This window comes from Canis lupus, chromosome 20, assembly GCF_011100685.1.
Source record: "Canis lupus familiaris isolate Mischka breed German Shepherd chromosome 20, alternate assembly UU_Cfam_GSD_1.0, whole genome shotgun sequence".
Lineage (NCBI taxonomy): Eukaryota > Metazoa > Chordata > Mammalia > Carnivora > Canidae > Canis > Canis lupus.
Window position 1 is genome coordinate 58503681 of NC_049241.1, and position 22814 is coordinate 58526494.

At 66.0% G+C, this 22814-nt stretch overlaps 1 protein-coding gene across 1 annotated transcript; it reads left to right on the top strand.

Annotated features, from left to right (window-relative positions):
- Positions 1-4061: 4061 nt before the first annotated feature.
- Positions 4062-5733, top strand: C2CD4C (C2 calcium dependent domain containing 4C). The gene is made up of 2 exons (XM_038565351.1): positions 4062-4118; positions 4404-5733. The coding sequence occupies exon 2, from the start codon at positions 4436-4438 to the stop codon at positions 5705-5707; it is 1272 nt and encodes a 423-aa protein (XP_038421279.1). The 5' UTR covers positions 4062-4118; positions 4404-4435; the 3' UTR covers positions 5708-5733.
- The last annotated feature ends 17081 nt before the right edge of the window (positions 5734-22814 follow it).

Consider the following 22814-nt stretch of genomic DNA (forward strand, 5'->3'; position numbering starts at 1 on the left):
AAGGACCTGAGGAAGCCAGCCCACCTGATGCTGGGGGGCCCTGGGGTTGGGAGGTCAAGGCACAGGTGTCACCCCCCCTTCCCCGGGGCTGTAGGGTGTGGGGAATGGAGTGCAGGGAGGGGGGCCTGTGTGTCCCTGGGGGGGGCTCCCCCAGAACCCGGACATCATCCGGACGCCTCCACCACCCCCAGGAATGCACCCCCTCCTCTTAGACACCCCCCCGTGCCTGGAAACACCGTGGTGTATCTCCGACACGCTGCAAGCCTCTCGTGCAAGACGCTCCGTTTCCTCCTCCTCACTGCTCCCGACTTACCTGAATGTGGCCCGACTTCTCAGGTGTCCCCTCCTGTCACCCTCAGAGCCCGTGCTCCAGACCTTCCCTCATGTGATTTCTGGGCTCTCCCTCCAGAGACCCCATCTCTGACCCTCCCAGAGGCCTTCCCAGGGGCCCCCTCCGCGTCCCCCCCACGTCCCGCCTGCCGTCTGGCTCTCTCTGCAGCCAGCAGGCCCCGTCCCCAGCCCTGGGGGAGCCCAGAGAGTCTGGGGAGCCACAGCCACTCTGGTCTGTAACTGGGGGGGGCAGCTTTCAAAAAAGGCAGAGCCAGAGGGGACTCTGCCACCGTGTGGGACGCAGAGACAGAGGCGCCCGTCCGTCCCTCTGTCTCTCCACGCATCCGCCGTCCATCTGTTATCCATTCCCTTCACTGGTCCACCCGCCGCTCCCCCATCCTGATATCCGCTCTGTGCCTGCATTGGGCTCCCCTCACCTGCCAGGACCTCGGCCAGGTGGATACCAAGGATGCAGCAGTGACCGGGACAGATCTGTCCTCATGCAGTTGATAGTCAAGGGACATGAATCAAATCACCGCTCGGCATGTGATGACAACTCTGAAAGGGGGAGAGTCCTGCAACTTAGGGACACCAGGAAATCCAGGAGGGTCTCTCTGAGGGAATGACCCAGGGGCTGTGATCTGGAGGATGAGAGACCCAGGTGAGGAGGACAGAGTTCTAGGCAGAAGGAACAGCATGTGCAAAGGCCCTGTGGTATGTGTGGCTCACAGCACATTCCGGGAACAGAAGGACGGCTTGTGTGACTGGAGGTGAGAGCAGAGGGGTGGTGGAGGGGAGGACAGCGCAGGGCTGAAGCCTGGTGCCCGGGAGAGCACCTGGGACCCTTCAAGCACAGAAGTGATCGGATTCCTGAGTGGGAAATCAGCCGTTGGGGAGAGGAGAGGCAGGCGGGGCAGCCGGGAGGATTGACTGGGTTCTGGACTAGGGGAGTCTCAGCAAGTATCAGATTCCAGAGATCCGCGGGCTGGAGAGGGGCCCCGATGCGCTTGTTCCTTTGCTCCTGGCTTCCCCCTGCGTCCTGCAAGGCTGGTCCCACAAGCCTCTCCCAGCTAGTGCCCCTGCCTGAGCGGGACCCAAGGGCTGCGTCGCTGCAGGCGTCGCCTTTTCCCCACCTAAGATGTGGACGCAGGGGCTCCCCCCATCACCCCCAGGAGCCTGGCTGCGGCGGGGTCCCTCGCACCCCTCTCCCGCCCCATCTCCCTCCAGCTGTGCTGTCCGCACATGCTCCTCATGCCAGCCTCATCCTTGGGGAGCCTCGGCGGGAAGCAGCCTTGAGCTGCTTGCTTCCCCACCTCCCCGAACGGGGTGCCCTGCGCCCCGTCTGGAACCCCGGGGGACGGCCAAGGTCTTTCCTGGGAGCTGGCGGACAGGCCTTCCGGGCCCTCTCCCAGGGGAGGGACAGGGCTGTTGCCCAGAGCTGCGTGGGGATGAGGTGGCCCCTCCGCCTGGAGGCGTTCCTCTGAGCTCTTTCCTCAAAGCCCTGTCTGCTGGGGGCTGCGGGGACGGCCGGGGACAGCTGGGCTCCTCCTTCCCAGGACGTCAGGTCCCTGGGGGTGGGGGGCGGGGGGAGCGGAGGACCAGCGCGGGCAGCACGAGGGCCACGACTCGGGGTGGGAGGGCCGGTCGGTAGCACCCGAGCCCCCTCCCCGACTTGGGCCTAAGGACCGCAGCCTCCCCATTTCAGATCCCAGGAAGGCTGCAGCTTGGGGTGGGGGTGGGGGCCTGCCTTGCTGGTTGGCCTCAGGGCTCTGTGGCCCGGAGGGGCTCCCGTTCGTGTGCCCCAAGCCTGACTGACCAGCTGGAAGGGCCAGCCTGTGGGACCCGCCCCTCCCAAGACCTATCCCCAGGCTCCTGTCTCTCTGAGCCTCAGTGTGGGGTGGGGGCACAGAGGTGAGGCCTTGGCTGAGCCCGCTGTGGTAGGGATCAGGTTCCGGGGTCCCCTCTGAGGCCTGGCCAGTCCCCTTCCCCCCAGTAGCAGTGACCAGCGCCTCCATCGCAGTAGCCTCGGCCCTGTCGTGTCATCACCTGCCACCCTCGCTCTGAGGCTGTGGTGCAGGGGGCCAGTTTTTGTGCCCGAGGACTGCCCAGGAGACACCTGTCCAGACGGTCCAGATGCCGCCAGCAGTCTGGATGCGAACCCCAGTGGAGCACCTCCAGATTAGTGTCCCCAGGAGCTTAGCACAGGAATCAGCACAGAATAAAGTCAAGCCTCCTCCCTCCACCCACGGGGTGGAGACCCTGCTGGAGCTGGGTAAGGGGAGCGGGGAGTGAAGCCCTCAGTGCCCGGGCTGGCTTGTCATCAGAAAGCCTGGCATTGTCCCCCCCTTCCTGAGACCGGCTCGGGCACTTCTCCTTTGTGAGCACCGCTGTCCCTATCCTTGCACAGACAAAGGTGGCTGGTGGCCCTGAGGCCCTCGGTCCTGCCCCCCAAGGGACGAGCACTGACCTAGGAGTCCTCTTCACTGTGGGGCTAGGTCATCCACTTATCTGGCAGGTGTTTATGAAAGACCCCAGTGTCTTGGAGACACACCCCACCCTTTCCCAGGAGCTCCAGGCCCAACAAGAGCAATGTGTGTGCTCGGGGGCGTCCTCCACGGTAGCTCACATTGGGGTGCGTGGGCTGTGTCAGGCTGATGCTGGGCCTGCCTGGCTGCCAAGCAGGGTGGGCTTCCTGGAGGTAGAGGGGAAGTGAAGCATTCACTGGCATCAACCTGCCTGTCACTCTTGTGGCCATGCCCGGGCCCCCCAGCACCGAGAGGACTCAATATCTGCTAAGAGAGCAAAGTTGAGACAGGCCTTTCGGGGGTGTCACGGACCTCTCTGCGCCTTGCCTCTCCCATCTGGACATTGGCACTCGAAGCCGCACCCACTCCAAAGTCAAGGGAGGTGTGGAGGGCGGCAGTTCCGGGCTGCACCCCGTTCTGCTGACCAGCCCGCACCCCAGCGGGGGCCACGATGAGGCCTGGGGCCCTCTTGGAACACAGGAGGCTCCTGGACAGTCATGATCTAATCAAGCCCAGGCTCGGGGTTCCTCCATGCAGTAGCTGGACCGAGAGAGGCCTCAGGACTGAGGGGGACTGAGGGGGACGCGAGGCTGGGAGGGCGGGCAGCGGCTGAGCAAGCAGAGGAGCCGGGGACGCCCAGGGGACCTGCGGCCCGGCGCTGCGAGGCCTGGGGCTGCCGCCACCTGCTGACCTGAGCCCCGAGGAGCAGGTGCCCCGTCTCCCGTGTCCCCTCCATCGTGTTTTCCCGGTGCGCGTTTGGAGCCAGCAAACCCACACTGGCGGCTGCCCGCGTCCCTGTCCCCGGGGTACGGGCGCACTGGGCATCCCGAGATGCCACCGGCTGCTCCATGGGCTGTGCCCGCCTGGGCGGGGTGGACGCCGGTGCAGCGGGGAGGAGGGGGCCTGCCGGGCTGCTGGGGTCTGGGGGGCCGCGCTCAGAGCCCCGCCCCTCGCTGCCAGCCCCGCGCAGGTAGACTGAGGCACGGGCGGGGGCGCCGGGGGTCCGCGCATCCGCGGGCACGAGCGCGGGGGGCGGGCCGGGGGCGCGGCGGGGGCGGGGCGCGCGGGGGCGGGGCGGGGGCGGGGCGCGCGGCCGTACTAGGAGGAATACGGCGGCGCGGCCGGGCGGGGCTTCCCCGCGGTGAATGAGTCCCTGCGCCGCCGCCGCCCGGGCAGCAGCTGCGGCCGCGTCCCCCGCGCCCCGACCCTCCCCGACCCCCGCGAGCCCGCGGGGCGACCTCCGGCCTCGGCCCAGCCGCGCAGGTGAGCGCCCCGCCCCGCCCGGCGCCGGGCGAAGCCACAGGTGGGGGGACCCGTGGGGAGCACGTCGGGGGCCCCGGCCCGGGGCGGGGGTCGCGGCCCGGGGCCCCCCAGGTCCGAGCGCCGCCCCCACCTGCCCAGGCGCCTCGGGTCTGTCTCGGGAGGGGACGGGAGGGGAGGGGGGTGACGCGCCCTGCGCGACCCCCGCCCGGGCCCAGCCCGGTGCACCCCAGCAGGCGCCCAAGCGCCCCCGCCCCGGTCGCAGGGCCCCGGTTCCTCTCTCCCCAGACCCTGCAGACCCCACCTGGCCTCCTGCCCGCATGAGGAAGACCAACATGTGGTTCTTGGAGCGGCTCCGGGGGTCTGGGGAGCACGGGACCCCCGGGAGCGAGGCCGGGGACAAGGCCGCCAAGGGGCCCCTGTACAGCAACGTGCTGACCCCCGACAAGATCCCCGACTTCTTCATACCCCCCAAGCTGCCCGCCGGCCCCACGGATGCCGAGGGGCAGGCCGAGCCGGGCCCCGCAGCAGCAGCCGCAGAGCAGAACCCGGCCTCGGGCCCGCCCCGCCGAGCCCCCCGGAGCCCCCGGCTGCCGGCCAAGTTGGCAGCTGAGAGCAAGAACCTGCTGAAGGCGGCCACGCGACATGTGATCCAGATTGAGAGCGCGGAGGACTGGCCGGTGGAGGAGGCTGCCACCAACGCCGACCCCCAGGCCCAGGGCGCCATGTCCCTGCCGTCGGTGCCCAAGGCTCAGACATCCTATGGCTTCGCCACGTTGGCCGAGAGCCCGCACACGCGGCGCAAGGAGTCCCTGTTCCACAGCGAGCACGGGGCCCTGGCTCAGGTGGGCTCCCCGGGGGCCGGTCGCCGTCGGGGGGGCGCCACCAAGGCCAACGGGGGTGACGGGGTGCCCAGGGAGGCGGCGGGGGCCCTCATGAGCCCCAGCCGCTACTTCAGCGGCGGGGAGAGTGACACCGGGTCCTCGGCCGAGTCCTCCCCGTTCGGGTCCCCTCTGCTCTCACGCTCCGTGTCGCTGCTGAAGGGGTTCGCCCAGGACAGCCAGGCCAAGGTGAGCCAGCTCAAGCAGTCGGCGGGCCGCCACGGCTCCCTGGCCGCCGAGGACGGCGCGCCAGACACCAGCCCCGGGGCGCGGCGCCGCCTGACCCGCAGGGCCGCCCCCGAGCCGGGCCCCGAGACTGGCCAGGTGCCCCGCGCCGAGCATGCGGTCCGTGTGGGCCCCCGGGGCAGCGTGCGGCTGCTGGCGGAGTACGAGGCAGCGCAGGCCCGCCTGCGGGTGCGCCTGCTGGCCGCCGAGGGCCTCTATGACTGCCTGTGCGACGCCCGCAGCATCAACTGCTGCGTGGGGCTGTGCCTGGTCCCGGGCAAGCTGCAGAAGCAGCGCAGCACCATCATCAAGAACAGCCGCCACCCCGTCTTCAACGAAGACTTCTTTTTCGACGGCCTGGGGCCAGCCAGCGTCCGAAAGCTGGCCCTCAGGATCAAGGTGGTGAACAAGGGCAGCAGCCTCAAGCGGGACACGCTGCTCGGGGAGAAGGAGCTGCCCCTCACCTCCCTGCTCCCCTCCTTGTAAGGGCCTCTCCTGGGGGTGCAGAGGGCACGCCCCAGCTCCCCTCCCACCCGGATCCCGATGGGCAGGAGGCCAGTGGCGGGGGGCCGGGGGGTTTCCACTCAGGCTGGGCGGCAGTCTGCGCTGGCCGGTACCCGGTTGCCAACGGTGACCGGGACGGTAGTTTTCACGGCTTGATTTTTTTCGGAGGAGGAAGAGAGGGGGCTGCCGGGGAGGAGAAGGGGACACTTTGCGGGGCTGAGTGTCCCCCACCCCATGCCCTAAGCTGCGTGCCGCCCTGCCCCTTTCTGAGCTCTGGAAAGGGGCTCTGGCCGGGGACGGGGTGGTGGCTGGGACCCCGTGCAGGGGGCAACAGAGAGCGATGGCGGACCGGGAGGTTGCCCGTCCTGAGGCCGAGCCAAGTATCTTTGGTGGTGGCCGGAGAGTCGCCCTGCCGGGGAGCAGCACCGGCCTGGGATGTGCCAACAGCGGCCACAGGGCTGCGGACACACTGCCCCGGGTTCGTCTGGCTCTGGCCGCGCTCGGCCTTCCCAGGCTCCGAAGGCAGAGCCGGTCAGCAAGGCGGGAGCCCGTGGGGGCCGAGAGCCAGCACCCGACGGGCGGAGGAGGGAGGCCGGGTTGCCACGGAGCTGGCGGTGGAGGAGAGCCTGGAGATGACGCCGGGAGCCGGGGCTCGTCTCCTGTCTGCTGGTTTCTTCCAGCACCTTCCCTGCCGGCCAGCCTGCCTGACCTGAGGCCCTGCCGGGGCATCTGGAGCCTCCCTCCCCGGCGGGGCCGTGCAGCACGGACCTCGAGGGCGGCCCCCAGCCCCCGGCCCTCCCTGTCCCTCCGAGGCTGGGCGCTGCCACCCCTGCACACCCCTGGTCGCAGACCCCGGGAAGTGACAGCCCGGGATCGTGCTGGGCTCCTGCTGCGCATGGTAAATAGCTTCGGGTTAGTGTGGGGGGGATGCAGGGAGGATGCGGCAGGCCGGGAGGACCCTGGCTGTGCCCTTCATGCTGCATGGGTTTAACTGTTGTGTCGCAATGTGGGTCCTTGAATGACGTCTGTGGACATTTCCCAGCTTCACCAAACGAGGGGTACAGCTCGAAGCAGGGGCCAGGCCAGGCCGGCTGTGCCTCTGTGCCCATCCCCGGCTGCCTGGTGGGCTTGCTCCTGGGGAACCCTGGGGCCCCCTCCCCGTTCAAGCTTTGTCCTCCTGACTGGGTTTCCAAATCGCACTGGGGGAGGGATGATTTCCCCCATCGCCGGGGAAAGCACGTGTTCCCCTTTGCACTTTGAGAATCTGGGGCCCTTGGAGCGGAGGTCCCTTGCTGTGCCCCCCGCCCCCCCTCTGTCCTAGGCCTGAGGGGCCCCCACAGGCCCGGGGCAGGTAGACGGAGGGCGAATGCTTGGCGCTCGCACCCCTGCTCGCCCTCCGCGGAGGGCCCGTCTTACATGCCCTGCACCGTTTGACATCTTTGTGTTCCGAGTTCGCAGCCTCTCCCCAGTGTGTTTGTTTATAAATGCTGTTTTTAGTGCAATAAAGGTGTTTTGGGAGTGCGGGGGTGGAGATCTGTTTGCTTTGGTGTTTAATAACAAGAGGGATTTTGCCTTGAGTTGGGGGGGGAGGCTTGTGAAGCCCGGGGATCCTCTGTCTCCTGCTGGGGGCGGAGGCGGGAAGGCCCGATTGCCACAGGGTGACGCCCCAGGGACGCGCAGGCCCTGTGGGGCGACGGGTGACAGCGGCATTTACTCAGCAGGGGTGTGTGAGGTCCTGTCCTCGCCCTCCGAGCACACACAGCCCACCCCATGACAGCCCGCCCCACGGGACGAGGGCACAGGTGCTTCGGGAACCACCGCCAGCAGCCTGGCTAATGAGAGCGGGGACCTGCACCCACCCCCTCACTGTGGGAGCCCAGGGCCTGCCCCTGCCGGTTCTGCTGATTGGGGAAAAGGGGGACCCGTGGGGTCGTCACCAACAGGGACCCCCTTAGACGCCGTCAGCTGCCAGAGCAGCACCCGCCCCGCCCCCCGGCCAGAAGGATTCAGAGGGCAAGTGCTTCAGCCAGAGGCCACCTCCAGCCTTGTCCTGGGGCCTGGAGACCCCTGGGCAGGGGCAGCAAGGACAGCGAGGGCTGCAGGCCCCGGACATCTGCTGTTCCTTCACCTCCCAGCCCCCGACTTCACTTTCAGGCTTCAGCTGAGACGGTGACTCCTCCCAGAAGCCCTCCCAGTTCCCTCGGCTGGGGAAGGGGGCTTTCCTCAGTGGGTCCTACGTCCGATCGCTGCTCGCGTGCTGATGGGGGTCACGTGCGTCTCCGACACCAGGGTTGGGGCAGGTTCATCCTGGTCCGTGTGTCAGCTCTGACACCGTGCCGGGCCCCCTCCCGGGCTCCTGCGGGGTTGCTGTGGAACCAGGCAGCCTGCGGTAAAGGGGGGGCCCACGCCTCACCCCGGCCTTGCCCTCACCTAAGGAGCCGCTGAGACTCGTGTTAGCTTGGGTTCCTCGCCTCCCCGTGTTCTCGTCCCTGGAGGCGCCGGCGAGGCGAGCGAAGGACCCTATCCTTCGCAGGCGTGGTGCAGGCGTGGTGAGAGGTGGCATCTATCCCAGGGCCGGGGGCTTGGCCGGGGGACACCAGAGAGCAGGGCAGGCAGCGGGGCCGCCTCTGGTCCAGGGAACGGGGCTTGGGCTGCCGTGGGCTCACTCACCCGGCAGACGGGGAAGCTGAGGTCCAGGGAGTCCAGGTAGGTCAGCGGCACCTTCAGGGACTTGCTCAGAAAGGGGATCATGTATCCTCCTCCACCCCAGTTCTGGGATTGACGGAGATGAGGCAAAGCTGGAAAGACGAGCCTTTCCAGGCGGGGCCGCCCCAGGCGGGCGCTCAGGCTGGGGACAAGAACAGAGCCGTTTGATGTAGTCGAGGGGTCACCACTGGGGAGGGGGGACGCCTGAGCCACAGCCCGGAGGACCTGCGGGGGCAGCGAGGCAAGTTGAGGAGAGGGCAGGTGCCTCCCTGCACCCCTGACTCTGCAGAGCCTGGGCAGGTACACCCACTCCCACGTAGACCTGGAGGACGGGGCGGCCTTGCCAGGCTGGGTGGGCTGTGGGGGGAGCGGAGGCGCCTGAGTGTTGGTTCTCCGGCCGGGGAGCGCCTGTTGGGCCCCTACTGGATGCTGGACACGGACCTCCGTGGGGAGCCTCACCAGATCCCAGCCAGGAAGCCCCGTGTCACAGACAGAGAACGCAGGAGCCAGGTGGGAGCTCAGGACATGGGCCTGCTGTGCGCAGCTCCTACCACAGTTATCTGGTCTCCTGTGCACACCTGCTTCACCAGAGAGAGGGCCCTGAACCCGCGCACAGTAGGACGGAGCACAGACCAGGCTTGGGCTGGGTCACCCCACTGCTGGCTCAGAGCTGGTCTCCCCGAGGACCTGCACACCAGGGCTGGCTTCCTCCGGGATCCTCGGGGGCCGAGAGTGCCCTGTGCTCCAGGTCAGGGCCCCGTGCCCCTCGCATGCCCCAGGGCAGGGTGGGCCTCTCCCCACGGACCCCCGGGCCAGGGCCCGGTCTCCTGCTCTCACCCCAAGCCCAGCTCCTTTCTGTCCTCTTGTCCCCATGGGATCCAGGCTGTTAGGACCATCACAAAGCCCCCAGGAGCTGTCATGCAGGGTTAGGGTCCCGAGCAGCCCCCCCGCCTGCTCAGCCTGCCAGATGAGCCACACTGACGAGGCCTGGAGGCCTGGTCGGGTCCCAGGATGTGTTGCCAGGGCAACCGGCTACCTTCTTGCGTCTTCCCTGCTAGCCACTTACTGCCGGGCAGCCTGTGTGTGTGTCTGTGTGTGCCCGTGTATGTGCCCTGCACGTGTGCACCTACACAACCACGTGCCTCTGCGCGCCTGTCGACCGTGTGCGTGTGTGCCTGTCTGCACACCTGTGCGTGTCAGTGCAGTCCTGTTTGTACACACAAGACACAGTGCAGGTGTAGCCGTGTGAACAATGGACACACGCTAGTGTAGCCTCGTATGTGTGTTAGCTGTCTGCGCGGCCTGTGTGTGTGTCTCTGTGCACGCAGGGGACAAGGTACGCACATGCATGAGAGTGCGCTTGCCCCGTGCCTCGGGACACCCAGAAGGATGTGCACAAACGGGACCGGCGGCCTGAGCAGGCCCCTCCCTCCCGTCTGCTGGCGCCTGGCTGGAAGCACCCTAGCCGTGGGCTCCACCCACCTTCTCCAACCCGGGGAACCCACACCCCGGTGAGGGCAGACCCCCCCACGGTCCGTGATGGCGACCTGATTGGCGCTCAGCCCAGGGTGCAGGCGGGGAGGCACCGGTCCTCTCTCTGGCAGCCTGGCTGCCTCCCTGAGCGTCGCTGCTCTCAGGAGAGCCACCGAAGTCCAGGCCGCCACCAGCAGTAGGTACCTGATTTGGTGCAAATCATAGAACGCCGCCCCTTTCTCTCAATGGAGCCAGCACAGGCAACAACAGAGCCAAGAGATGAGGGGTCAGAGGCCTGGGGACCTCGTGGGCACCTGGAGCTGGCTGTGCCTGAAGTCCACGGCTGTATACCATTTCTCTTCAGAGGGCCAATAAGGTCCCTTCTTTGCTTAAAGCAGTTTGACGTTTATTTATTTATGTTTTGTTTTGTGTTTCCATTTGGAGTCAGAGAACACGGGTGCAGCAAGTCTTCGGGCTGGGAAAGGAGAGACCGCGCTGACCCAGGGGAGTCCCAGTGTGACACGGGAAAGCAGAGGGAGCCCCGCGGGGGGCCTGGGGTTCCTACAGCCCGCGGGGCTGGGAAAGGTGGTGAGGGAGGGAGCTCCCCCGGGCTTTAGTCAAGGAGGGCCTTGCGGAGGGCAGGATCCGGACGGGGAGGGGCACTGGGGCAGCAGGGATGTTCCAGGGCCGGGAAAGGCACGTGGGTACCGGGCCCACTATGGGTCTCCACCCCGCCCTGGCCTGCCCCTGCCTGGCCGGCTGCCCCTGCCCTCAAACCTCCGTGGCTCCCCAGGCCCCCACCTGCCCGCCCTGCCGGTGGCCCGCACCCCCCCACCCCGGCCCTGCCTCAGTGGTGCCTGCCGCCCACCTCCCTGGCTTCCGCTTCTCTGGGCCTGGGGCCTCTGCGGTGGCACCAAGCCCCCGTTTCCCACTGGCAGAGGGCAGCGCTGTGGCCTCGGAGTCACGTGGCCTGTCTGGGCCTCAGAGCGGGGCTGCGAGGGCCGGCTTCCTCCGTGGGAGGGCTCACGGCACAGGCACGGTCCATGGAAGCAGCCACAACATTGCCATGATAATTGATATAATCACATTAGGGCGGTAATTATAGGCTACCGTCAGAGCCACTGAGGCCGGGCTCTCCCTTCGCCTCGGGCGCCAGGGCCTCCCCCCGCGGCACCTGCTCCTCCCTCCAGTGTGGGATTCAATTAAGCTTCTGTTTTCTCCTCTGCTCCTCTGCTGCTGGAGCAAAGGGCTGCCTGCTGCTCCACGCAGGAACCTGGGAGAAAAGGGGACAGCGGGGATGGAGCCGGGAGGAGCGGGGAGGAGTGGGGAAGGAGGAGGGAGGAGCAGGGAGGAGCGGGGAGGATGGGGGAGGATGGGGGAGGAGTGTGGAGGATGGGGAAGGAGCAAGGAGGAGCGGGGAGGAGCTGAGAAGGAGAAGGGAGGAGCAGGGAGGACAGGGGAGGAGCGGGGAGGATGGGGGAGGAGTGGGGAGGAGCCAAGAAGGAGAAGGGAGGAGCAGGGAGGACTGAGGAGGAGCAGGGAAGGAGGGGGCAGGATGGGGGAGGATGGGGGAGGAGCAGGGAGGAGAGGAGGTGGAGTGGGGAGGGAGAGGGGATGGAGCGATCGAGCTGGGATGGAGCAGGGAGGAGCAGGGAGGACGGGGGTGGGGGTGGGGGTCGACCCGCATCTGCACGCCCTCCTCCCCCAGCCGCTGTCCCTGCGCTAGGTGCCTGGCCTCGGGGAGCAGAGGGCGGAGCTGGGGTGCTCCACTGGCGCCCCGAGTCCGGCTCCACTGCTCAGGCGCTGGCTGCCTGGCTGCCCGGGGCTCAGTTTCCCTCCTGTTCAGTGGAGACGTGGGTCCTTTCCAGGGTTACGTCCGATGTGCACATACCCCAGGGCCCTGCTTGTAAGCCCGAGATGGGTGCGAGGGATGGCCCGCTGGATCCTTACAGAAAGGCTGCTGACCCTCCTCACACAGGGGGAAACTGAGGCACAGGGAGGCAAAGCCAGCTGGCAGGCGGCAGAAGGCAGTTGCCACTGGGCCAGGGGCACACCCAGCCTGCGAGCTCCCCGTGCGCGGCCGTGCCAGGCTTCTCACGCGCGCGCTCTCCTGCCTTCCGAGCTGACCTGGGCCGCAGGGTCTGGGGTGGAATCCGTGCCCCGCCCCGTGAGCCCGTGTCCAGGGCGCCCCACATTCCGCCCCGTGCTGGCTGGGGTGGGCCCTCCGAGCGTCCCCCGTGGGCTCTGGCTTGCTGCCGCTGGAGGAGGGCATTGCAGGTGCCTGGCGGCTCTGGGAGGCGGTCCCTAACGCGGGCACCAGGGACACTAGCCCGGGGGTGCACGTGGGGCCTCGGGGCGCTGAATTGTGCCGCGGAGGTCGCGGGCCGGCCCGGGGCAGGCTGGATGCGGCGTGGGGGGGGCTCCCAGGCAGCCGCGTGCCCCTCCCTCGGCCCCACTCACCCATGAGTCCCTTCCAGGGAATTACTGAACCCAATGGGGGTCTGGGGACACCCGGACTTGCCGCTGGTGTCAGAGTGGAGACTGTGCCATCTCATCCTCCTGGCTCTGCAGCCTCTGGGCACTGTCCTGCCCAGCTCCATGGCCTCCCTGGGGCCCACATTGCCCGGTGACACCTGAATTCCTCCCACTGCAGCCCCTGACCAGCCCCTGCCACCCCCTATGCTTCGGGTCCCTGGGTAGGGCCAGCCTTTGATCCCCAACTGCCTCAGCTCCCCCAGACAAGCCACAGAGCCCCGTCTTTCTTCCTTGGAATCAGGGAGGCCATCACTCCTGAAACTCCCCGAGACGCCCCCCCCAGCCTAGTTTCCCCATGTAAAATAAGGTGCTAAGCTTGCTGTCACGTCTGGGGGGTGCGGCGATGGCAAAGCCAACTTTCAAGGTTGACAGCACATCCAAGGAGGCAGCGGCCACTCGTGTCCACGTTACCTGAGCGCACGCGGACGCCAACGGGGGCAAAGCTGCTTCAGACGACACTCAAGTCCCACAAAGCCCGGGGCGGAGCAACTCTGGCGAGGGCCTCCCAGGGCCCTAGCGTGTCCGTGCGCAGAGCTCGCGTGCCCCCGGCCCGTGGGTCAGGTGAGCGGCCGACCCCCCGGCTGCAGCACCGGTGGGAGGAGAGGATAAGGCGCCTTTCCCAGGCGGCAGGTGGCCCTGCAGTGACCTGGCTGCTGCGGGCTCTGGAAGGAGGTTCTCACCTGGAGTGGCTCCCCTCCCGGGGGACGCCGCGTGACCCCGGGGACATCCGGGGTCGCCGTGACCGTGGGTCCTTCTGGCACCGGGTGAGCGGGCGTCGGGGATGCTGCCGGATGCCGACAGCGCCCAGGCTGAGCCTTGGCATCAGCACCACGACGATGCTGCCCAGAGTGTCACCTTGCCCCTTGCCCCGCTCCAGTGACTTCTAACTCGAGGACGGGCTGAGGGAGGACAAGTGCCGGCACGGTGGCTGCTGCATGCTAAGTCCTCGGCGTGTGCCAGCTGTCCTCCGCCACCTGGCAGATCCTGACCAAGCGTCCGCTCCCTGCCGAGCCCTTCGCTGGGGCTGGGGCCCCACGGCCGCCCCGCGCCTGGGTCCTGCTGTCACAGGCCACAGCCTCCAGGATGCCTCTGCCGTGTGACTCCAGCCCCGCGTGCTCTTCAGAACCTGTACCGCGAGGAGCTCATTCTGTGCGTCCCCCTCACGCCCGGCTGGAGTGGAAGGGACGCTGTGTGCTGCCCGAGGCCAGGCCACAGTAAGGACCCGGCGCCGGCCTGGCGGTCTCTTGGGATCTCCCACTTGGCACTCCGAGCCAGCGGGGAAGGGGCCCTGCGGAGAGACCGCGTAGGGTCGGGCTGTTGGTCCCCGCGATGTTTCTGGACCTGGAGCAAGCGCGTGCCTGGACCGCGGTCTTCTAGCTGGTGGCCCCGGTGTCACCTGCGGACGCATCTTCCTGCTGTGCTTCCCACTGGGATCCTGAGGGACAGGATTCACAATATAGGAAACGCCTGCTTCCCATCACTGAGTTTCGGGGTACCTGCTCCCTCTGAGCGGCCAGAGCCCTGCCCAGGGGGCTTCCTGGAGGTGGAGGCAGGGAAGAGCAGTGCTGACCGAGAGCCAGCAAGCGCCCTGCGCCCCAGGACCACCCAGGAGGCCCGTGGGCTGAGAGGTGTGTGGACTTCATGGGCTTTGACAGATGTTTGAGGCGGCCCCCCTGGGGTCAGGGGAAGGGGGACTGTGGGCAGCGCGGGGGGAGCGGACAGGGGCGGGCGCAGGATCCACTTGAGGTCAAGGTGAAGCCTCTGGCCTGTGCTGGGATTGGATGTGGGGATGCGGGCGGGGTGGCGCCAGGGTCTCTGGCCCCACTCAGTCATGGCCACCGGCACACCCAGAGCCATCCCTGCAAGAATGAAGCTGCGGGTCACAGCATGGGGCAGGCCATGCACGCAGGCCACGCCACAGCGTGGAGTGAAGAGGCCACACGCCGGGGCTTCTATTCACAAGTTCAAGAACAGGTGACATGAGTGTAGGGTGACGGAGCTCAGGGCGGACGGTGGCCACTTGGGGCGGTCCCCGGGATGGGTTGAGGACGGCCTCTGGGGACCTGTCACCGTTGATATTTTGGCCTGGGTGGTGGTTACAGTGGTGAGTTTATTTATAAAAGCTCGAGGAGGGATCCCTGGGTGGCGCAGCGGTTTGGCGCCTGCCTTTGGCTCAGGGCGTGATCCTGGAGACCCAAGATCGAATCCCACATCAGGCTCCCGGCGCATGGAGCCTGCTTCTCCCTCTGCCTATGTCTCTGCCTCTCTCTCTCTCTCTGTGACTATCATAAAAAAAAAAAAAAAAAAAAAAAAACTTTAAAAAAAAATAAAAATAAAAGTTCGAGGAGCTCACAAGGGTCAAGCATCCAGAATATATTTTAAAAATTCCAAAAAAAAAAAAAAAATTCTAATTCAGTTAAAAAAAAAAAAAAAGACAAATGGCCCCATTAAAAAATGGGCAAAAAACCGGAACAGACGCTTCTCTAGAGATGATACAGAAGCCAGCGAGGCCAGGGAGGGTGCGCAACCCCATCAGGCGCCCGGAGGTTGCAGACCTAAGCCACAAGGAGAGACTCCTTCCCGCGGTGGTGCTCAAGGAAACCGAGTGACACGGGATGATGTGGACGCGGAGGAACCCGAACCGTCCAGACCCGGCGATGGCAGGCTGCGCACCTGCCGCGAAGCACCTGCCGCCGAAGCACCTTCCGCGAAACACCTGCCGCCGAAGCACCTGCCGCCGAAGCACCCTGGCCTTTCGTCCACTTCCCGGGGCGGCGCCCCCACCCCTCCCACGGCTCCCAAGGGACTGAGACAGCCTCCAACACGACGGTGCCCAACAGGGGGAACTGGCCGAATGTCCCCCGCGGGTCAGCAGAGCGAGCACCCCCCTCCCCGGGACGACCCCAAGCCCCCGACGCTCACGGAGGGAACCGGACATGGGAGGCCCCATGGGGGCGAGTCCAGGCGTGGACACGTGCGGGACAGGGAGGGGGCCGGGGGCCGGGGGTGGGGGTGACGGCGGTGGGCACGGGGTCTCTTTTTGGGCGATGGGATGTTCTGGAATCACACAGAGGAGCGGGCTGCACGACATTGTGAATGTGCCAAATGCTCCTGAATTATTCACGTCAAAATGGTTACTTTTATCCGACTTCTCGGTTAGTTTTTTATTTTTTTTTAATTTTTTTATTTATTTATGATAGTCACAGAGAGAGAGAGAGAGAGAGAGGCAGAGACACAGGCAGAGGGAGAAGCAGGCTCCATGCACCGGGAGCCCGATGTGGGACTCGATCCCGGGTCTCCAGGATCACACCCTGGGCTGCAGGCGGCGCTAAACCGCTGCGCCACAGGGGCTGCCCAATAACTTTTAATTTTTTAAAAAAGATTTTATTTATATAATCATGAGAGACACAGAGAGTCATAACTTTTGATTTTGATATAATCTCACATTTACAGAAAATTTCAAGATTAATACCACAAACTCCTGTAGACTCTGCCCAGGTTCTCCAGTTGCTTGTATTTTGCCCATTTGCTTCCTCGTCTTCTGGGTCTACTCTTGTCATCTGTATGCACACATTCGTTGTTTTTTCTTAATTTTTAAAAATATTTTATTTATTTGAGAGACAGAGAGAGAGAGGGAGCACGAGCGGAGAGCAGGAGAGAGGGGAAGCGGATGCCCCGCTGAGCAGGGAGCCCGACAAGGGGCTCGATTCCAGGATCACGACCTGAGCTGAAGGCGGGCGCTCAACCCACAAGCCCCCGGCACCCCCCAACGAGCCCCCGGCACCCCCGCACTCATATTTAAATGCACTCTTCTGAACACTTAAGACTGGAGGTGCAAGCCCCGTCGGCCACAGCGCAGCGCGACATCAGGATCCCCCTTTATTACCTGCCACAGGGATCGTGACTCAGAACGCTTGCGTCCGTGCAGGGCTCCGGTCCTGCACATTGTGCACACTCACGTGTCACCGGCTGCTCCAGTGATGTCCCCCTGGGGGGGGCCAAGGTAACGAGCCGGTTGCCATGGTAACAGGCTGGCAGCGGGTCAGCCGGGTCAGCAGCAGCTGCTCAGGGGAGCCTGGGCCTTGCCTCCGGGAGCGGCCTGAGGGCGGAGGGCGAAGGGCTGGGGGTGGGGGAAGGGGGGCAGCCCTCACCACACCGGGGGCGATGGCCTTGCCCCGGGTCAGGTTAATGGGGCCTTGGGGCCCCACAGAGTGAAGCTCCTCCTGGTCTTCTCAGACCCCTGGTGTGGACAGGGTGTCGGGACGTGAACACGTCTTTCTGGAGAGACCCCGAGCAACCCCCTACAAGTGGAGTCCAGCGTCCTGAGGGCCCAGGGCTGAGATACCAGCCAGGACGCCGCTGGCGAGGTGGTGGGTGTCCCGTGTCCGGTCCCTGCGTTGGGGCTCTCCAGCTGCCCGGGCCTTGGGAACTCGCCACTCTTGTTCCAGGCGCATGATGGCCCTGGGGTTGGCTGCCTGCCGGCCTCCCTCCCCGTGGACCCTGGACACCATTTGGGTGTCCGCTCCCCACGGTGGGACTCAGAGAAGTCCCTTCTGTCCGGGACTGGCATGAATCTTCACCGATGCGTCCCTCTTGGCTGTGGACCGGTTTGCGGGTGGACGTACAGCCCCCTCTGGCCAAGGAGACAGGAGGGAGCTCGCGCGGGTGTGCGGCAGCTTCTAGAAGCGGCTGCGTTCCTCCGCTTAGGACCCTGTCAGCACTGGGCGGACACCTCACACCCTCACACCTCAAAGCTCTGGTTTTGTCCCTTCTGCCCCCTTCACCTCAAGACCTTTCGGATCCAGATAAGCCGGGATTAGCTCCTCGCCTCCAGGGCAGCTCATTAGCAGCCCTAATTCCTGCAACCCCGACCCCCCACCCCGCCCTGTCATGCAGCCTGACGTAGGTAGTCCGGGGGCTGGGGACTTGGAGGTGCATGTCTTTGGGGCTGTTATTCTGCTCGTGGCCCTAGTGCCCTAGTGCTTGCGGCCAATGGTGAGCCATGAGCCGTCTGGAGTAGCTGCGGCCAAGCTGGTGCCGTCGGGGAGGAAGGCGAGGCAGCAAGTAGCGAAGCCAGCGGGGGCCCGAGCAGCGGAGCGGAGAGCCATGCTGACGGGCCGGGAGCCACCGAGTGTGGGTGACAGGAAAAGACACTGTCCTCGCGGCATCAGAGGAATCAGCCCCAGGACAAGCACCCTCTTCGGGTCAAAGCTTCTCCAACTCGAGCGAAGGGTGTTTCTGAGCCGGCGTGAGCCTCACCCTCTTGCCCTGCTGAGCGCAGTCACCTCACCCGCGTCCGTGCTCACCTGGGGGTGCTCCCCACAGGGGCCACGGGGCCATGGTGCCTGCCCGGTGCCCCGCACACTCCCCGGAGGACGACCCAGCCGGCAAGGAGCCCAATTGGAGAAACCCTGTTGCATCTCAGTAAAACTCAGAGCGGGGGCCAGCTCCTCCCGGCTGCTTGGACAAGTCCGGGGCAGGCCCCCCTCGGACCCCGCAGACCCGCTGGGTCTTTACGTTGCGTCCACCGCTGGGTGGAGGGTGGGTGCGGGGCCCCGGGTCCGCCTGGCTGAGGGCGGGTGAGGAAGCTTTGCGGCCGCATTTGCTTCTGCCCCTTGTGTCCTCGAAGTGACGCAGTGACATGCAAAGGGGAGGAGGCCTGGTGCTCCGAGGCCGTGTGCACCCCGGGGGAGGGGGAGGGCACTGTGTCCCCAGCTCCTGCTGCAAAACCTGTGTGAGGAGAAGAGGCACAGGCCCGGGGGAGGGTGTGTGCTTGGCACACGCTCCAGCACCCACTGTCCCCGGGCTCCCGCAGGCCCGGCGCCTCCCCGTGGGTCCAGGCCCCTCGTGGGCAGAGGGGAGCTCCGAAGTCACTGACACGGGGCGGGGGTGGGGGACACCCCCACCGGGGGAGAGTTCCCACCTCATGAAGTTCTGGGAACGACCACATGGCGGGCGACAAGTGTCATCATTACAAGGACGCACAGCCCTGCACACTCGAGGGGATTGGGGTTTGCATCCGCGGAGGCTTCGTGGAGGTGGGCACTGCCTGGCGCCCGCTCTCGCCCCGCCTACCCCACCAGCCGCCCCCCCAGCGGAGGGAAGAGCCTGCTCCTCTGGGACCCCTGCCCTCGCACTCCCGCCACCGCGAGCCCCTGTGGGACCCAGAGACTGGGGGCTGTGTCCTGTCCTTTCCTCCGGCTGCAGGGGCATCACCCTGTGGCTCCTGGATGGCCTGCATGGTCCTGGCTTCCTGCAGGCCGCCTCTGCCCTGGGTCCCGACGGTGGTGGTGGTCGCAGTGGCTCCCCGAGGTGTCACCCCAGCCGCAGCTTGGCTTCTCGGATCCACGGGAACGGGCCCTCCCCTGGAGCCCTGGGAGGAAACCAGCCCGTCCCCAACAGGACTGCCGCCCAGGGAGGCCCAGTCAGCTCTGACCCCAGAACCATCAGGAAGTCCATGTGTGTGGTTTGGAGCCACTACCTCTGTGGCCGTCATTGCAGGCGCTGGGGGGGAGGGGGCTCGTGGAGTGCGACCAGGCAGCGTGCTTTGGGGACGGGCCCACGGCGACACATCACTGCCCGCGGGCAGCCTGCGCTCCACCCGGCGGATGGTGGGAGCCACGCCCGGGGAGCCCAAGTCTGCGGACACGCGAGCTCCGGCCTGGGCGCCTCCGGCAGTGCCCCTTCCGCTGCCTCAGTGGGCGCCAGCAGAAGAGGGGGCGTCACGTCCGTCAATGGGAAACCGCGTACCTCTCCGTGTAGAGGAAGAATCTGGAAACGCCACGGATGGAAGTTTGACGAGTGTGACTAACGCATCTCCCAGGCGATGGCCTCGGGTTTCAGGGGGGAAAAGGGGGAAAGGCGTTTGCTTTGGAGAAACCTGCCGGGCCCCTGTGGCAAAGAGGGCATCGGGGAGCAAGGACAGCGTTGGGGGCGGCCTTCCCGATGGAGAGAGCGTCAGGGCAACGCAGATGAGGCCTCGGAAAATCACTGGCCAAAAACTCAGAAGTGTGTAGTTCCCGAAAGAGCGAAGGATGGTCCGAGCAGAGGGCGCCTGTGCCTCCTAAACGCCGCACCTCGCGTGGGGCAGCCCCAGGGTGGTGTGGCCGCGGTGGCGCTGGGACACCTGTGACCCAGGAATGGAACTCGAGCACAGAGCCGCGTTTTATCAGCGCTCTTTTTACCGTGATTTTGGTTTTTAGAGATGCGGAGCGAGCGCTGAGGGCGCCAGGCATGTGGGCTGCGGCTGCCTTCAGATGCCCAGGAGGATGGCTTCGCGCAGGTGTGAGGGGTGAGGGGTGAGGGCCCCTGGCACTCGGGCCGGAGCGCGGGGTCTCAGGCCATCAGAGAACAAAGCCAGAAACGAGGTGTGGGAGCGAGTGGGAGCGAGGACTGAACACACATCAGGGCGCCCCGGTGGGGGCTCAGGGGGTGACCCCGGGTCCCGGGATCGAGTCTCTCCTCGGGCTCCCGGCATGGAGCCTGCTTCTCCCTCTGCCTGGGTCCCTGCCTCTCTCTGTCTCAGGAACAAATAAATCAATACTGTTAAAAAAATTAAAAATAAAAAACAACGGAAGCTATAATTATTGTGCAGCTTGTACAGCCCGGCCCGACACACCTGCTCTCTCGGTGGAAAGGGATGAACACACCTGGGGAGGTGAGACTTGTGTCCCCAGGTACCAGGAGCCCGCACCTGCCCTGGCGGGACCGATGGGGGTGGAGGCCCTGCCCCGCGGGTCACCTGGGTCGGGGCAGGTTGCATCGCATCGCCGCCTTGAGCGAGCTCCCGCCGGTCCTCCCGACGCCCGCGGGCCCTGGACAGGGGCGACCCCTGGTGGCCACGGCGCGTCCCTGCAGCGCGTCCGTGGCACCTGCCGAGCAGGTGTACTGAGCGCGGGACCCGCCTCCCTGCTGCGCATGGGGCTCTTTAGAAGCAAGCTGGGGGGGGGGGGGGAGGGACGTTCCGCCATCCCTCCTCCACCCTCCTCCCCCTTCCTCCTCCTCCTCCTCCCCCTCCTCCCCCCTCCCCCCTCCTCCCTCCTCTTCCTAGTTCTCCTCCTCCCCCTTCCCCTTCCCCCTCCTCCCCTTCCCCTCCCCCTCCTCTCCTTCCCCCTCCCCCTCCTCCCCCCTCCTCCTCCCCCTTCCTCCTCCCCCTCCTCTTCTCCCCCCCTCCTCTTCTCCCCCCTCCTCCTCCTCCCCCTCCTCCTCCTAGTCCTCTTCCCCTTCCTCCTCCTTCTGGTCCTCCTCCTCCCCCTCCCCCTCCTCCCTCCTCCTCCCCCCTTCCTCCTCCTCCTCCCCTCCTCTCCTCCCCGTCCTCTCCTCCCCATCCTCCCTTTTCCTCCTCCCCCTTCCTCACTCCTCCTCATCCTCTCCCTCCCCCTCCTCCCCTTCCTCCTCCTTCTGGTCCTCCTCCTCCCCCTCCCCCTCCTCCCTCCTCCTCCCCCTCCTCCCTCCTCCTCCCCCCTTCCTCCTCCTCCTCCCCCCTCTCCCCCTTTCTCCTCCTCCCCCTCTTCCTCCCCCCTCCTCCTCCTCCCCTCCTCTCCTCCCCGTCCTCTCCTCCCCCCTCCCCCTCCTCCCCTTCCCCCTCCTCCTCCCCCTCCCCCTCCTCCCTCCTCCTCCCCCTCCTCCCTCCTCCTCCCCCCTTCCTCCTCCTCCTCCCCTCCTCTCCTCCCCGTCCTCTCCTCCCCCCTCCCCCTCCTCCCCTTCCCCCTCCTCCTCCCCCTCCCCCTCCTCCCTCCTTCTCCCCCCTCCTCCCCTTTTTCCTCCTCCTCCCCCTCCTCCTTCTCCCTGAGTCCCGTGGCAGGTGTGCAGAATCCCAGTGCCCATCTCCAGGCCTTCCCGAAGGCCCATCGCTGGAGGCTGCATGGACCCCCTTGTGGCCATGGCTCATACCCTCACCACGCGCCCTCACCACGCGCTCCCGACCACCCCAGGCCTCGCAGAGGACCCCGCCGCCTCCCTTCCGCAGCCCCGCAGACCTTGCCACCAGGATGGCCTGGCCGGTCCTGCGCCGCCTGCATACACAGGGATCCCCTCAGTATCCCGAGCTGCGTGCCCGCTCCTGCTGGTGATGGAGACCCCCCGCCCCTCCCCCCCACGGCCTCTGCTGCCGGGCTCCTGGGGCCTGGTCCGCAGCCAGCGAGCCCGGGCACGTCGCCGGGTGTTGGGGCTCACAGATGTCCAGCCTTGGGAGACGATGCCAAGCCCTTCTCCAAATTGAGACCGAATTACTCCACGTGTAGATCATTCTCTTCAGCGTTTCGCTGCTCAGACACCAAGTATCATCGGTTGTTTTCTGTGAAGAGCCTCTTTGCGTCTTTTTCCTATTTTTCACTTGCTTTACCTTCTTTCTTTCTTTCTTTTTTTTTTTAATATTTATTTATTTATGATAGACACAGAGAGAGAGGCAGAGACACAGGCAGAGGGAGAAGCAGGCTCCGTGCAGGGAGCCCGACGTGGGACTCGATCCTGGGACTCCAGGATCATGCCCTGGGCCAAAGGCAGGCACTAAACAGCGGAGCCACCCAGGGATCCCCTTTACTTTCTTTCGTACTGACTCTCGCATCCTGGAATCACTTAGGGTGGATTTCTGTGGGTCGTGTGAGGTGACCGTGGCAGGAAGGGCGGTGGCTCCCGAGATGACCACAGTCTCACCCCTGGGACCCGGGAACACGGTACCATGAGCAGCGGAAGGGCCTGTGCTCCTGTGGCTGAGGTTACAGACCCTGGGGTGGGCACGCTGGGCTGGGTTATCCAGGGGGGTCCCCTGTAATCATGTGGGTCCTTAGGAACCGGGCCATGTCTTGGCGGGGACCAGAGATGTGAGCGGGAGCAGGAGATGGACAGAGATGGAGTACGGCCATGGGCGGCAGCTGCAGCCTCTGGGAGCTGGGACCGCCCTGGGCTGACCGGCCCTGGCCTCCCACTCCAGGAGCCGAGCTGTGCTCCCCCCGGGGACAGGGAGTGCATCTTCCCCACAGCGTCCAGAGGCCCCGCCCTGTCGCCCTCTCCATCCGAGCCGCCGGGACCCCCAGGGACCGCGACCTCCAGAAGTGCCAGGTGATGAACGTCTGGTGTGGACGCCTCCAGGCATGCGGGGGCGTGTCGTGCGGCAGCAGAGAAGGAACCCAGTGGGGCTCATGCTCATCCCGGTCCCCTCCCTCCCCACACTGCTGTCACCTGCTTTGCCCGCCCCACCGCGTCCCCCGAAGCGGACGCCCCACTGAACAGATCACTTAGTCTGCAGTGATGTCGGGCCCCAACGACCGCGGCAACACGGCCCTTATCTGCCGTGGAAGACGCACCCGTGGATCTAACCTAAGAGGGTCGGATATAGCTCGAGGTGGAAAAATAAATCACTGAGCACAAGGTGAGG